This window comes from Danio aesculapii, chromosome 23 (assembly GCF_903798145.1).
Source record: "Danio aesculapii chromosome 23, fDanAes4.1, whole genome shotgun sequence".
Taxonomy (NCBI): Eukaryota; Metazoa; Chordata; class Actinopteri; order Cypriniformes; family Danionidae; genus Danio; species Danio aesculapii.
The window spans coordinates 18,665,130-18,682,629 of record NC_079457.1 but is presented as its reverse complement, the minus strand read 5'-3'; the positions used below and the strand labels follow the sequence as shown (position 1 = coordinate 18,682,629).

The 17,500-nt window shown below is 35.5% G+C and overlaps 2 protein-coding genes and 1 pseudogene across 2 annotated transcripts in view; 1 reads left to right on the top strand and 2 right to left on the bottom strand.

Annotated features, from left to right (window-relative positions):
- lzic (leucine zipper and CTNNBIP1 domain containing) overlaps positions 1–4,229 on the top strand; it is a 6,656-nt gene extending 2,427 nt beyond the window's left edge. Inside the window, exons 4-7 of the mRNA XM_056449091.1 lie at positions 1,316–1,414; positions 1,498–1,593; positions 1,685–1,766; positions 3,684–4,229. Coding sequence (XP_056305066.1) covers positions 1,316–1,414; positions 1,498–1,593; positions 1,685–1,766; positions 3,684–3,742 — 336 coding nt within the window. The 3' untranslated portion in view covers positions 3,743–4,229. The remainder of the gene's footprint in view (positions 1–1,315; positions 1,415–1,497; positions 1,594–1,684; positions 1,767–3,683) is intronic.
- Positions 4,230–8,398: 4,169 nt separating this feature from the next.
- LOC130217495 (calsyntenin-1-like) lies at positions 8,399–15,976 on the bottom strand (annotated as a pseudogene).
- Positions 15,977–17,223: 1,247 nt separating this feature from the next.
- The window catches only part of LOC130217494 (calsyntenin-1-like), an 8,870-nt gene continuing 8,593 nt past the window's right edge, over positions 17,224–17,500 (bottom strand). The window contains exon 5 of the mRNA XM_056449606.1: positions 17,224–17,246. Within this exon, the coding sequence (XP_056305581.1) occupies positions 17,224–17,246 (23 nt within the window). The remainder of the gene's footprint in view (positions 17,247–17,500) is intronic.

Sequence of the window (17,500 nt, the reverse complement as noted above, 5' to 3'; positions counted from 1 at the left end):
GAATTGACATGTTATAGAATCATAAATTATTATTATACAATATAAATCGAAGTGTTTGGGTCAAAGATAAGGCCAACCACATTGTTAAATGTACAATTAATTTAATATACATAGAAAATGTCTAGTCTAATGTTTCAGATAAAGCTTCTTCATATAAAAATGTCAAAATATGTCTGAAATAAGGATTCATGATCATTCAGTGTAATGTATATTAGTTTAATGTCGAGCTGGGCGATATGGCAAAAATGCTATCTCGATAATTATTCTCCATATTGCATGATAACAATATATATTACGATATAAATTGTTAATGACCGAATAATTAATAGTGACCGAAGCCACAAAAATGACGGTCTATTAAATGGCATAACATATTTTCAGCCGATAAATTTTTAGTGGCCAAAAAATTCAGTACATCTCTAATATCAACACACATTTCGATCCCCATTGTTGCACATTTCTGCTGAGTGATTGGCTCTTAGATCATTATAGAGTAAAAAAGTGCAGAGCTTATCATTGTTATTGACATAAATTTTATCGCGATTCGATATAATATCGTTTATGGGCCCAGCTCTAGTTTAACATACTTGTTCTGTGCATTATTCAAAAGTATGACAGAAAAAGTGATCATACTAAACTGTATTTACATGCTTAATAATGTCTTGCTGATAAATGGGTAAAACCTAGTGACTATATATATATACAGGTAAAGTCAGAATTATTCGTCCCCTTGATTTATTAGCCCCCCTGTTAATTTTTCCACAATTTCTGTTTAACGGAGAGCAGATTTTTTTCTACACATTTCTAAACATAATAGTTTTAATAACTGATCTCTAATAACTGATTTATTTTATCTTTGCTATGATGACAGTAAATAATATTTTACCTGATATTTTTCAAGACACTTCTACACAGCTTAAAGTGACATTTAACGGCTAAACTAGGTTAATAAAGTTAACTAGGCAGGTTAGGGTAATTAGGCAAGTTATTGTACAACGATGGTTTGTTCTGTAGACTATATAGCTAAAAATGTATAGCTTAAAGGGGCTAATAATTTTGTCCTTAAAATGGTTTTTAAAAAAATAAAAACTACTTTTATTTTAGCCGAAATAAAACAAATAAGACTTTCTCCAGAAGAAAAAATATTATCAGACATACTATGAAAATTTCCTTGCTCTGTTAAACATCATTTGGAAAATATTTAAAAAAGAAAAATAAATTCAAAGGGGGATTAATAATTCTGACTTCAACTGTATATATCTATTTCAAACAGAACACCCTGTGATTGTTTAATGTCTAAGTTAATTTTTCTCAGGCGATCCAAGCTGCCATCAGTCAGGCGTTCAAGACTCCTGAAGTTATTCGGCTGTTTGCTAAAAAGCAGCCAGGGCAACTGAGGACGAGACTGGCTGAGGTGACCAACATTGTTTAATACTGACCTTTTCAAATATACGACCCCCTGCATGCATATGCTCACTTGCTGCTTGATGAATTCAGATGGACCGCGATGTGATGGTTGGAAAGCTCTCTCGAGATGTGTTCACTCAGCAGAAAGTGGAGATCCTCACAGCTCTGAGAAAACTTGGCGAGAAGGTGAGAGGGTTATTACTCACACCAATACTGATACTGCGTATGTTTCAAGAGCCACGTGTGAAATAGTATCTATGCTTGTTTGAATGTGCAGCTGACAACAGAGGATGAAGCGTTCCTCGCTGCCAACGCTAGTGCCACTTTGAGCCATTTTGAGAAGGTCACTGCGAGTCTGGGTATGATGACAATCAATCACTTGTACTATTGAGGCAACTTACCATGTTTTCTGGAATATAACTCAAGTTTTTGGATCTGAAATCCAAAGCAAGTTATATAATGCAGTTCATTTACTCACCTCAGGTCATCCGATGTGACTTTTTTTTCTTCTGTAGAACATTAAAGTGATTAGTTCATCCAAAAATTTAAATAAAGTGTTAACTCATCCTCCATTTGTTTTAAATCTGTTTAAATATTTTTAATGTTTAACACAAAAGATGTTTTTAACAATATTGGAAACCGCTAGCCATTGTCTTTAATAGTATTTTTTGTTCCTACTATGGAAGTCAATAGCTACGGGTTTTCAACATTCTTCAAAATATCTCCATTTGTGTTCAACTGAGGAAAGAAACTCATAAAAGTTTGTATCTTTGTGGATGAGAAAATTAAGTCAATTTTTATAATGTAAGTTACATAACGCAGTTCACTTATTCACCTCAGGTCATTCAATGTCACTTTTTTTTCTTCAATAGAATATTAAAGCGATAAAATTCCGCCTAAAATGAACATTAATAAGTGTTAACTCATTCTCCATTAGAATGTTTATGTTTTCGGTTTGCAAAAGAGTAGATATTTTTAACAATATTGGAAACCGCTAGCCATTGTATTTTTTGTTCCTATTATGGAAGTCAGAAGCTACGGGTTTTCAACATTCTTCAAAATATCTCCATTTGTCTTCAACTGAGGAAAGAAACTCATAAAAGTTTGTATCTTTGTGGATGAGAAAATGAAGTCAATTTTTATAAAGCAAGTTATATAACGCAGTTCATTTATTCACCTCAGGTCATTCGATGTCACTTTTTTTTCTTCAATAGAACATTAAAGCGATAAAATTCCACCTAAAAAGAACATTAATAAGTGTTAACTCATCCTCCATTAGAATGTTTATGTTTTCGGTTTGCACAAGAGTAGATATTTTTAACAATATTGGAAACCGCTAGCCTTTGACTTTAATAGTATTTATTGCTCCTATTATGGAAGTCAATAGCTACGGGTTTTCAACATTCTTCAAAATATCTCCATTTGTGTTCAACTGAGGAAAGAAACTCATAAAAGTTTGTATTTTTGTGGATGAGAAATTGAGTAAATTTTTATAATGTAAGTTATATAACGCAGTTCATTTATTCACCTCAGGTCATTCAATGTCACTTTTTTTTCTTCAATAGAATATTAAAGCGATAAAATTCCGCCTAAAATGAACATTAATAAGTGTTAACTCATTCTCCATTAGAATGTTTATGTTTTCGGTTAGCACAAGAGTAGATATTTTTAACAATATTGGAAACCGCTAGCCATTGACTTTAATAGTATTTATTGCTCCTATTATGGAAGTCAATAGCTACGGGTTTTCAACATTCTTCAAAATATCTCCATTTGTGTTCAACTGAGGAAAGAAACTCATAAAAGTTTGTATACTTTTAAGAGTGAGAAAATTGGGAGTGGGTTATTATTTTGGGGTGAATTATCCCTTCAATAAAGAAGATTTTTAGCTGAATTGTAGTCTTTGGTGATTCACAGAATGCAAGACAGTGACTACCAGTTCTTTGACAGTCAAAAATTATATGGCTCATGAGGATACATCGAGACCTTATGAAGAAATATGATTGGTCTGAGCGAGGAACTAAATATTATTTACAATATAGGCTTGCCGTTTATGAGAAATGTTGTCTTTAGTGATTGCCACAGTCATTTTTGTTTTATACTTTTGAAAAAAAAAATAGCTTTAGCATATTAGCAAGAAGAGCTAAAAATATATGTTTTTAATGTTTGGTCTACCGGTCTATCTATGCTACAAATTTTTGACTTATTTTCTGGAAAACATGGTAGGTTTACTAAATATGATGTCTGTAATAATCAAATATGTCTTTATTTTCCAGGATCTGAGGATAAGATAATGGCATTAGCCAGTTCTGGAGTTGGAAAGACTCAGACATAAAGTTTGACTTTTCTCATGAGTGTGGCCTAAATGCTGCCTGTGAGTTTTACAGTATTTCCTTTTTTTTGTTTGTTTTGTTGTTTTTTTTGTAATATTCATACTTTGAACAGAACTGATTGTATGTACATTTGTCATCAGACAGTTATTTGTATTGAATCATGTGCATTTTATGTTTGATTTCGGTACGGTGAAAAAAAGTGTTTACATTTCCGCTGAAAGACATTCACAGTCATTTTAGAATAGCTCTAATTTTCCTGAATACAAAGAGGTAACTTTCCTTAATTCACAATGGATTTAGTTTTTAACCCTCTTCTTGTAATTTAATTTATTAACCTTAATATCAAATTGTTTGCCAATAAGCCTTTTGGTGCTAGTATTTGATAGTACAATAGACTGTAATTACTATGCATTTTAATGTGGTTTTTAACCGCTGTGATAGTTGTAAATATTTTGTATGTGAATATATTTGACGATTAACATCTGAGAAGTTGTCAGTGTTTTTTTCTTTTATAATTTGTCTTATTTTATTGCATTACAAGTTTTACAAATAGAAAAAACTGCTTTGATTATTAAATTGTCCTCATGTGTGCACACTTCTAGACATTATATAAAATTCCACACTGCAGTTATTTTTATATGTAAATGTCATTTTACCAGAACATTGACTGACTTTTGAATCTTTTCTGAATCATTACGCTGCACCAAGGCATATTTTCAGAGGTAGATTCTAATAATTTTAGTCTTTAAGCACTAGGTGGCGCTCGAGTCCAACAGTACTGAGGTCTAATTGAGCATCAACACTGGCCTCATGAAAAATGAAACGCCTGAGGAAAGATCAAGGTGAATCATTAAAAACCCTTTGGATTTGAAAACATTTCTTTCCTTCCAACTTAAGAAAAAGGAGGATGGTATTTTTTTGTAGCAAATAAAACAAAATTATTTAGGCATAAAAACAAGGCCATATACACATATTTGTATTGTATAATATTCATTCATTCATTTTCTTTTCAGCTTAGTCCCTTTATTAATTAGGGGTCACCACAGTGGAATGAACCACCAACTTATCCAGCATATGTTTTACGCTGCGGATGCCCTTCCAGCCGCAACCCATCTCTGGGAATCGGCCACACACACACTCACTCACACACTACAGACAATTTAGCTTACCTAATTCACCTGAACCACATGTCTTCGGACTGTGGGTGAAACCGGAGCACCCGGAGGAATAAAGGGACTAAGCCGAAAAGAAAATGAATGAATGATACAAATGTATATTTATGTAAATATGCAGTGTTGGGGAAGGTAACTTTAAAGTAATGCATTACAATATTGAGTTACTCAAAAAAAGTAACTAGTTATTTCGTTACTTTTTATGGAAAGTAATGCATTACGGTACTTCTGAGTTACTTTTTTATACCTGCCTGAGACTTTTTTTTTTAAATAGAGGAGCTTCGCATTTAACAACACACTGTATAACCTTCATTTACAGTTAAAGTCAGAATTATTAGCCCCCCTGAATTATTAGACCCCCCCCCCTGTTTATTTTTTTCCCCTATTTTGTTTAACGGAGAGAAGATTTCTTCAACACATTTCAGAACATAATAGTTTTAATAACTCATTTCTAATAACTGATTTATTTTATTTTTGCCATGATGACAGTAAATAATATTTAACTAGATATTTTTCAAGACACTTCTATACAGCTTAAAGTGACATTTAAAGGCTTAACTAGGTTCATTAACTAGGCAGGTTAGGGTAATTAGGCAAGTTATTGTATAACGATGGTTTGTTCTGTAGACTATTGAAAAATATTATAGCTTAAAGGGTTTAGAAAATTAAAAACTGCAAATAAGACTTTCTCCAGAAGAAAAAATATCATCAGACATACTGTGAACATTTCCTTGCTCTGTTAAACATCATTTGGGAAATATTTAAAAGAGAAAAAAAATCAAAGGGGGTTTAATAATTCCGATTTTAACTGTACCTTTAAAAAAATAAGTAAAAAAAAAAGATTATAATAATGTTGCCTGCTGAGAACTTCCTGACGCTACACATGCCGTATATACAGATTAATGAAAGTTGTAAGCAATTTGTTTGCTACTTTTGTATTTTTTTTTCTTATTAGTTTAGTAAAATCACTGTCCATTGAGAATATAATCTCCTTGTCTTCCATGTGTTCAGAATAATGAGGATACTTCCAGCACAGAAATGTAAGGCTCTGCCATTTTGGTTTCTGTCTGTTTCCGTGGGGACTGCATTCTCTCATTGAGTGTGACTCAACGTGATTACACAAAAAAATTACACACATTACATTTCTTAAAAAGTAACTCCCCTTGACAGCCCTTTTTGTTATTTCAGAGAGAGTTGACTCGACTGTTGCATCTCGCCAGGTTATTTCTTTTTCTACTCTTTTAGCTAGACGAGTCATTCTTATCAAATGGAAACAGGTGATTCCTCCATCACATGACAGGTGGATCAGAGTAATCTTTAGCTGCATAAATCTTGAGAAATTAAGATGTTCATTTGCAGGATCTCTCAAATCTTTTTACAAGACCTGGAATCCTGTTTTAGACTATCAAAGGCTTACCCTGTTCGGTTAATATCAGTTCTAATTCACAGTAAATAATTAAAAAGAGGAAATATTGACTCAATGCTAAATTAAATTTTTTTACTCTTTTATTGTAAACTTGCTCAATTATTATTGTTTAATCAATTTATTTTTATTTTATTTTTAATTTATAATTTTTTTTCTCAGAGGATATATTTGTTTATAATTCATAAATTTTATTTATTTTATTTTTAGAGGATAGTGGGAAAATAAGAAAACTAAGACTAATTTTTCCTATGTTGTATACTAATGTATGGTCTTGTTAAACACCAATAAAAATAAATAAATAAAACAAAAAAAGTAACTCAAATATTATTACTTAATTTTTTTAAGTAATGCGTTACTTGTTACTTAGAAAAGTAATATTACTACGTAACTTGTGTTACTTGTAATGCGTGACCCCCAACACTGTAAATATGTACAATGCATGCGGAAAATATTCATAGCGCTTCACTTTTTCCACATTTTTTTATGTTACAGACTTATTCCAAAATGGATTAAATTAATTTATTTCCTCAAAATTCTACACACAATACCCCATTATGACAATGTGAAAAAATATTTTTTTGAAACTGTTGCAAATTTATTAATAAAAAACCTGAAAAATCACACGTACATAAGTATTCACAGCCTTTGCTGTGAAGCTCTACATTGAGCTCAGATACATTCAGTTTCCACTGATCATTCTTGAGATGTTTCAGCAGCTTAACTGGTGTTCACCTGTGGTAAATTCAGTTGATTGGACATGATTTGAAAAGGCATACACCTGTCTATATAAGGTCCCAGGGTTGACAGTACATGTCAAATCACAAACCAAGCATGAAGACAAAGGAATTGTCTCTGGACCCCAGAGACGGGATTGTTTCGAGGCATAAGGCTGAGGAAGGTTACAGAAAAATTTCTGCTGCTCTGAAAGTTCCAATGAGCACAGTGGCCTCCATCAACCGTAAGTGGAAGATGTTTGGAACCACCAGGTCTCTTCCTAGAGCTGAGTGATCAGGGAAGAAGGGCTTTAGTCAGGGAGGTGATCAATAACCTGACGGTCTGAGCTCCAGCATTCTTCTGTGGAGAGAGGAGAACCTTACATCTGTGCATCAATCCACCAATCATGCCTGTGTGGTAGAGTGGCCAGACGGAAGCCACTACCCGCCTGGGATTTGCCAAAAGGCATCTGAAGGACTCTCAGACCATAATCTCTGGTCTGATGAGACTAAAATTCAACTCTTTGGAGTGAATGCCAGGCGTCACATTTGGAGAAAACCAGGCACCGCTCACCACCAGGCTAATAGCATCAGTGAAGCATGGTGGTGGCAGCATCATGCTGTAGGGATGTTTTTCAGCAGCAGGAACTGGAAGACTAGTCAGGATAGAGGGAAAGATGACATAGACATCCTGAATGAAAACCTGCTTCAGGCTGCTCTTGACCTCAGACTGGCGCGACGGTTCATCTTCCAGCAGGACAATGACCCAAAGCACACCACCAAAATATCAATGGAGTGGCTTCACAACAACTCTGTGAATGTCCTTGAGTGGCCCAGCCAGAGTCCAGACCTAAATCCTATTGAACATCTCTTTAGAGATCTGAAAATGGCTGTACATCGATCCCATCCATCTTGATAGAGCTTGAGAGGTACTGCAAAGCTTATGGCATCATATTCAAAAAGACTTGAGGCTGTATTTGCTGCCAAAGGTGCATCTACAAAAGTATTGAGCAAAGACTGTGAATACTGATATACATGTGATTTTTCAGGTGTTTTATTTTTAATAAATTTGCAACAATTTCAATAAACCTTTTTTTCACATTGTCATTATGGGGTATTGTGTGTAGAATTTTGAGGAAATAAACGAATTTAATCCATTTTAGAATAAGACCGTAACATAAAAAAAACAGAAAAAGTGAAGCGCTATGAATACTGTCCGGATGCACTGTATATATATTATTACAGCAGTATAAAAATCATGTTTGTACTCAGGTAAAAATGCACAATGACAGAAACTACGCATAACTATCATTAATAAAATGCCAATAATTTGCTCTCCAACACAGCTTTATTCCCATCTCATCCTTTATTTTGTTCATGAGCAAGCATCAACTTCACTACAATTATTCCTCGGAATAATAGAAAAGTGAATGAGCTGGAAGGCAGCATCCAACAGTTCTACGACATCCCCATGTTTCATTTCTAGAGCAAAAAAAAAAATCCAAAAACGTGAACAATGACCACCGAAGGCTGCGAATCTGTGACAGATAATCTTTGATTCAGTAGTATATCGCCATCTACACCACTCCGAACACACACGTCCATGTGCCAGTTTACAGCAAATATTCAGATCTGTGTTACACATGCAAAAAAACAAACAAAACAATGCCCCGATAAGACTGCAACCATTCGCAGCGGTTCACATCCAGCACAAACTGCTTGTTTAATATGGAAAGTTTCTGCGTCGGTGTCTTAAAATCACATCGTTTTCCCTTGAGAACCTGCAGATGAATATATTTGCATCAGGGGAAAAGGAGGGAAGATAGAAACAATTGTGCGATTTTTATTTTATTTCTAAATCTTTCAGTACAAACATTGATTCTACTGAATTTGGTCTCATGGAATGGTCTACATCGATCAAACGTCTCCAATACACCGTGAGCGACTATTACATTTGAGTGAGAAACGGTCATGTTTTGGCTCCTCGTGAATTTCATGCTGCCCTTCACAGCGTTTTCAGGAAATACACCTTTCACTATACACATATATGCAGCCTATTATAATAATAATGTACATCTTTTCAAAGTGAATCTCCTCAAACAGGATTTAGTACAATATTTATTGATGATAACAGTATGGATCTATTTTCTATACACATCGACATGAACACGAGACATCTATGCAGGACAATTAAAACGTCCACTCTTGATAAAACTAGCTGTTGATCCCTATGGTTACGAAAATAACAAACAGAATTGAATAAAATCACTTCCCCATACCTGTACCAAATCTAAGATTAAATAATTAAAAAATTGTAAAGAACTAAAAAAAATGGCATGGATGAGTGTTTGGTTAGTTGTGTTATTAATGCGCTGTGATAGGCAAAAGGCACTCCCAACTCCACCAGCTGAATTATGGACCATTATTTATTCACTTGCTTATTTATTATTTCTTAAAACCTCAATTTTTGAAAGGGGACCTGATAAAACGCCTACTAATAAAGGGGTCACAAAAATAGACCTTCTCATTGACTTTGTACCTTTTCTGACATGACATAAAATAATTTTCGATCCACCAATCACCGCCACATATTTAGGCTTTAAACTGAGAACAGACATGCATGTAAACAAAACGAAGAAGGAACTGAATGCAGTACCCTAAAGCTTCACATCCGTCTTTTACGAAACAATCAGTCAATGTACAATCTCCTAAATAACTGACATTCTTTTTCAAGCCCAATGGGAGCGGAATAGTGTTTTCCCCAATAACTGACCACTTTCGGAGGGGGGTGCATCCCGAAATGCCCAATCACAGTAAGGAAATGAAATGATGGTACGATTCTGAGAGCGACTACCAGGAGAAATGACCTGCAAATCTGGAGTAGATTGATAGCGTCACCCAAAAAACAAAGGAATAAAAGTTTACCAAATGTAAACAAATATCTTTACACAACTCTGCAGTACAGTTCCATGTACAATAAAATCTAGCGGCCATACTGCAAAAATAGTTGAAAGAGTTGAAGTTCATTCTTTTAACGTGCTGTGATAGGCAAAATAGCCCTTGTTATGCTTTTAGGGGCTTCGAAATGACTAGAATCATGTGGGTTAAAGGAAGAGTTCACCCAAAAAGGGCATTTTCTCAAATTGTTCCAAACCTGTATGAATAAAAACAAGATATTTTGAAGAATGCTGGTAACTAGACAAATCAATGGCTACCGCTAGCTGTTTGGTTGCAAACAATCTTCAAAATATCCTTCAAAGTAAGTCTGAAACAAGTGAAGAGTTAATGAAGACGGTTTTTGGGTGAACTCTCTTTAATCCTGAATTATATATAACAAAAATAAACCCCCGTTATGTAACTGAGCATCTTAAGCCTGCACTTCAGCAACTGAAGTCTGTTGCAATGCTCACATTGTCGATAATCACCAGCACACCCATTTTTTCCACATCATTTCAGTCATAAATGTTATTCAGACTGGGTTATGAGAGTGCGTACCGTGATTCCAAATTGATCTCTATTATTTATGACAGAAAATACAAGCACTATCACTTCAGAATGGCTTAAATAACTGCAGTGTGCCTAAACTGTACAACATACAGTACCACGCGAAGAAGAAGAAAACAAAACAAATAACAACAACCGTATATTCATCACCTGAATGTGATTATTAGTCACTGGATTTAAAACATTGAAGCCTTGGTGTAGCATTTGTGCCATTGCAAGCCCAGCTAAAATTAGCATATGTAAAGCACTGAACCAACTCGACAATACGAAACCAAACGGAATGAAAGGAAAAGATGCGCACGCACCCACCTCCAAGAGAAAAGACAAAATGAACGACACTTTGCCACAGAAACCTCAGCCTCAGTCATGGGTTTCTCTCCGTGAAGCGGACGTCTTTTTTTGTACGAGCGTGAGATTTACCGAAGTTTTCTGAAACATGCTAAGAGCATCTGACATAAATATTCTACAGCAGGTACACTGTGCCTTTTTTTTTAAGATACCGGAAACCGCTGGTTAGGCTTTCACTAACACACTGACTAATTACATGGTCTTATTTACAAAATATCAAAAAGCGGTTGTATTCTTCCATACCCATGATTGCAAATCTTGCCATGCAATATAAAGAGGGAAAAAGGAAAAGTCATCGGAAAGCATCCTCAGAGCAAATCAACCCTAAAACCTCATGGTGCAATATGTGGAGTACACAGTAACTCATTTCCGGAGAAAAAAAGAAGAGTGGAAAATGCAAACGTAGGCCAAAATTCCAGAAAAAGGCTGAATAAATTAGGAAGTTGTATTGAGATAGCTGTGATACTATACTACACTGAATACCACCACAATATGATGTCATTAGGGAAGCCTCAGCGGGTGGGAATGAAGCGGACTGCAACACCTGTCACGACAGACACCGGATATATTCGCTTTTATATTGTACATATATCTGCGCTTATACGCATGGCTCCTTGGGTAGGGGGAACACGGGCGTCCCTATTGGCAGAGGGATGTGACTGTGAGGGGTGGCTTTATAGTTGTGTTTGTGTGAGTGTGTGTGTTTGTGATTGTAGTAGTGTGTACTGTGTGGATCAGTAGGTGAGAGTGGAGTCGTCCCACTCCAGCTGCTGCTGTCTGCTGGAGCCCTGCTGGTCCTCCTGTTCTCCGGCCTCATCCTCGCTGCTGTCCGACTCTGCGCTGGTGATGTCGTCTTCCTCCTCTCCGTCCTCACTCTCCTCCTCTTCCTCATCTCCCTCCTCTTCGCTGCTGTGCTGGTCCTCGTAAGTCTGGGAAGAATGAAAGAGTCAGCTGAAATGTTTCCTTGAAGTCCACCACTTTACTTTAGTGTTTCAATAATTTAATAGCAATATTGCATTGCCATGATGCTCTGATGCTGCAAGTACCTGATAAAATATATACTATTTTTAATAAGTGTTTTGGATAGATAGATAGATAGATAGATAGATAGATAGATAGATAGATAGATAGATAGATAGATAGATAGATAGATAGATAGATAGATAGATAGATAGATAGATAGATAGATAGATAGATAGATAGATAGATAGATAGATAGATAGAACTACGGATGGATGGATGGATGGATAGATGGATGGATGGATGGATGGATGGATGGATGGATGGATGGATGGATGGATGGATGGATGGAACGACGGATAGATGGATGGATGGATAGATAGAACGACAGACAGACAGATAGACAGATAGATAGATAGATAGATAGATAGATAGATAGATAGATAGATAGATAGATAGATAGATAGATAGATAGATAGATAGATAGATAGATAGATAGATAGATAGTAGAACAACGGATAGATGGATGGATGGATGGATAGAACGACGGATGGATGGATGGATGGATGGATAGATAGAACGACAGACAGACAGACAGACAGACAGACAGACAGACGGATAGATGGATAGATGGATAGATGGATAGATGGATAGATGGATAGATGGATAGATAGATAGATAGATAGATAGATAGATAGATAGATAGATAGATAGATAGATAGATAGATAGATAGAGAGATAGAGAGATAGATAGATAGATAGATAGATAGATAGATAGATAGATAGATAGATAGATAGATAGATAGATAGATAGACATTAGAAATGTGCTTAAACATGATAAAAATATTAAAGCTGAACATCCAGCAAGAAAGGTCCTGAAACATGCTAAAAATGTTAAAACATGGTAAAAGTATGCTAATGCATATTAGCGATGTTTAAACATTTCATACATGTTAGCTACATCAAACAAACATGAAGATGGTAATAAAACAAGGTAACAATATGCTGCTAACATGTTAACTACATTCAACAATTCCCTTAAAATCTGCTTAACATGATACAAATATTAAAACATGCTAGTAACGTTAACACATTAGCTACATCCAGCAAGAAATGTCCTGAAGCATGCTAAACATTTGTTAAAACATGCTAATGCATATTAGCTATGTTATAACATGGAAATGCATAGTAGGATCGTTGATTATTTTATGTTATCTACAGCAAACAAACACGACGACTGTGATATAAAATGCTAATACTATGTTAACACATTAACTTTCTCCAACAAACACATTAAAAATGTGCTTTAATATGATACAATATTAAAACATACTAGTAATGTTAACACATTAACTACAACCAGCAAGAAATGTCCTGTAATGCTAAAAACATGCTAACAGTATGCTAATGCATATTAGCATATACCATTTCATACACATTAGCTACATCAAACAAACATGAAGACCATGACAAAACATGGTAACATAATGCTAAAACATTAACTACATCCAATAACCCACTTTAAATGTGCCTAACATGATAAAAAATATTAAAATATGCTAGTCATGTTATCACATTAGCTACATCCACCAAGATATGTCCTGAAACATGTTAAAATGTTAAAAACATGCTACATACAGCAACAAATGTCCTAAAATGTGCTGAAACAGTATGTTATTGCATATTAGGGAAGTTTATTATTAGCTAAGCAAGCAAACAAAGTAAAAACATCTAAAGTGGTCTGATATTAATCCGTCTAAGCTTTTGTTGCTTTCCTTCACAATACCTTCTTCTAGTCTGCCTTCACAAAAGTGAGGTGCGACATCTTATTTACAAAAACAGAGGGATTCCAAAGATTTTATCCCCAGCTGCTAAAACAGAGTCCCACACTTAAATGATCTCTCTACAAGGGCCTAGTTGAAATGGTCTAGTTTAAACCATGCTGCAGAAGTACAGAAAATCCATAGTTGTGGACAAGTGAACTAAGAATAAGATATTTTTACACCAGTGCGATGGTGTGGGTTTTGCATTAATTATGTATGAGTGCACAGAGTGACTGAGTCCTGCTTTAAGCACGCACCTCCATTGGGTTGACAGTGATGGTGAGGGCAGAATCATCCCAGTCCATCTCATTCTCTTTTCCGTTCTCTTGGTCCCGCATGGTGCGCTGGTGGGCCGCTCGGATACGGAAGACGCCAAGGATGATCATAAACACCAGGAAGCTCACGCATACAACGATACAATGGTGGCAGCACTGGGGACGACTGCAAAGATGGAAGAACAAAAATCAGAATTTAAGGTGGGTATAAAAAATTAAAGAGGTTGTCTGAGGTGGCCCTCGCCATCTGTCCAGATGTTGTAGCACTCCTTTATAATCCCTTAAAGTGCGCCATTAAAAACGGGCTAAGCACACGGCGCTTCATAAACTGCCCTACTTTTTAAGCGAGTGGCAAGACACTGCATTCAGCTCAACATTATACAGATTATTCGTTTGATTACAAGTCTGGATTATCTTTAATGAGAGATTAGCGCAATAATCTAGGAGAGATGAAGCAGTCAATGAAGCGTCTTTCTCTCAGAGGGAAGCTGAACAGATGGATCAGGGGTAGAGAAGGTGTACCTGAGGCCTGATGTGTGTTGACCAGGTTGTGTCCAGACAGGTCCACTGAAGCGTGCTGGACTTGGCTGATGAACTGAGGCTTGCACCATAGCGTTGTTGGCATGATCCATAGGGTTGGCTGTGTGGGATCACGTTGACCTGATTACATAAAAGATCAAGACTGTCATACGACTGGCAGCTGCATACTACAATACAGTACTTGTTACAGAATCAATTTGTGTGTCTGCTTATTTGCCTTATTTTGATAGTCTTGTGTAAAAGCTTTTTTCTTCTCACATTCACCTGTTTTATATATATAATTTATAAATATGCTGTTTTAAATGACTTTTATAATACTTGTATAAAAAATATATAATATTATTTAAACTGCATTAAACTACCAAAATCAAACAAAAATTGCTCAGGGGTAGCTTAAATAATGTGTCGGTGCTCTTTGGGTAAGGGATTCATCAGAACAAACAGCAAAAAATCTGTCCAAGGCACTCGAAAAATATGAAAAAAAATATTTTAAAAAAACTTTATTTACATGGCTAATTTCTGTAGGATTTAACAATTTTTTGTTTGTTTGTTTGTTTTAGGTAGTGGCAGATCTTTATTTAATGCAGGGGGTGCCCAAACTTTTCCCCAAAAGGGCCAAAAACCAAACTTATTGAGGGCTGTGGGCCAAATATATACCAAACCATATTACCATAAATTTCCCAAGGGGAATTTCCTAATTTATTTGGTAATATTTGAAAAAAATCACATCATTAAATCATATTAACTAACACAGTATCATTTTTAACATTTTGTAATGAACTTATTATAGTAAAAACATAAATAATTCCATTTATAACACAATGGTGTTCAATGCTGAATACACAAGTCAAGCTGCTCCTGCCTTTACATTGACTTGTTCACAGATGTCTTGTGCATTGTCCTCTATCTATCAAGTGACAATATTTCCACTTTAAAGTCTGATTCATTTACAACATTTAATATGAATCATTTAATTTCAGTTGGCTTTTTTTGTAGATCAACAATAAAACAAAGAAACTGAAGGTTACGTTAAATTTGAAATGGCATTTACCTCAACCAACACCCCATCATTCTCCCTCTTTTCATATGGGATGGTGGGCCAAATCAAAGGTCACCACAGGCCAACGTTGGCCTGCGGGCCCTACTTTGAGGATCTTTGATTTAATGTATAATAAGTAAGTTCTTATTTGTTTATTGTTGACTGGAAAATATTCTTTGTGTAGACAAAAGGTAATTCTGGAGGAGCAATGCCCCCCCTCTAGTCCTCTAGATTTCCAATTATTAAATCACATTTTTACATTTTGAAAGTGTCCATTTAACCTTAGTGTGTGTCTGTGTGTGTGTGTTGTGTGTTCGTGTAATTCCATATCTGTAACAAATATGTCATGACAAGAGTACTGGGTGAAGTCAGCCATACCTCGACTTTGAATTCATTGCTGATGTAGCGGCCGTTGAGCTCAGAGCAGACGAGTTTAAACTTCCCTGTCAAACAGAGCCTCTGTGTGCCAGTTCCTGTAGCGGATCAGATGCAGGACCTGTTCATAGTTGGCCATGGTGTTTACCCCTGTGGACAGACGCAAACTGTTACTACCTGTTCTTAAAGGCACAGTTCACCCAAAAATGAAAATTCTGTCATCATTCATTCCAAACATATTTCAGTTTCTTTCGTCTGTAGTACACAAAACAACATATTCTGAAGCAAGCTGGACAAATAACAGCCATTGACTTCTATAGTACTTTTTGTTCCTACTATGAATGTCAATGGTGTTTTCCCCCAACATTCTTCTAAATACCTTGTTTTGTCTTCAACACCAGAAAGAAATTCGTAAGAGTAAGTGGAGCAATTTTATGAATGTCAATGGTGTTTTTTCCTTAACACTCTTCTAAATATCTTGCTTTGAGTTCAACACCAGAAAGCAATTAATAAAAGAGTAAATGGAGTAATTTTATGGATGCCAATAGCGTTTTCCCTAAACATTCTTCTGAATATCATGTTTTGTGTTCAACACCAGAAGGAAATTCATAAGAGTAAATGGAGTAATTTTATGAATGTGAATGATGTTTTCCCCAACATTCTTCTAAATATCTTGTTTTGTGTTCAACACCAGAAGGAAATTCATAAGAGTAAATGGAGTAATTTTATGGATGCCAACGATGTTTTTTGCCCCACATACTTCTAAATATCTTGTTTTGTGTTTAACACCAGAAAGAATTTCGTAAGAGTAAATGGAGTAATTTTATGAATGTCAATGGTGTTTTTTCCTTAACACTCTTCTAAATATCTTGCTTTGTGTTCAACACCAGAAGGAAATTCATAAGAGTAAATGGAGTAATTTTATGGATGCCAATGGCATTTTGTTCCCCAACATTCTTCTAAATATCTTGCTTTGTGTTCAACACCAGAAGGAAATTCATAAGAGAAAGTAAACTATCTCTTTAAGTTTGTAGTACTGATATAGTATAGTACTGATTGTTGCCAATAAGATCTAAACTACTAGAAGCAGTTCTCCCAAATCCAATCCAACAGAAGTGCACAACCACACAGTATAAGTCTGTAGATGTAGAGGAGCACCTGTGATGACCATGCCCACATTCGAGGAGCTCATCTCCAGAGCTCTCTGCTGAATCTGAGCCAGATCCACCTCCAGACTCTCATGATCTCCATTCAGATCCTCTCCCACCACAGTCACCTCACACGTGTCCAAGTTGTGCATGATCTCCTCAGACAACCACCGTCTCTTGTACTGCCAAAAACAAAACACAATCGTCAGTACATTAGATCAGACTGTCTCCGTTTCATTAGTCTTGTTCAGAAAGAGTCCACCATGCAATTTGATGTCAAATATTGACTGAGTATCTGTAGGAAATACTTACAATGCACTTAAACTTATCGATGAACTGAGAGAAAATCTTTTCCTAAAGCATGAGCTACAAATTTAAGCCCAGAATCCATACATGGACTGATGATGGCATCAGTTTTTTTAGGCACTTACTCTAA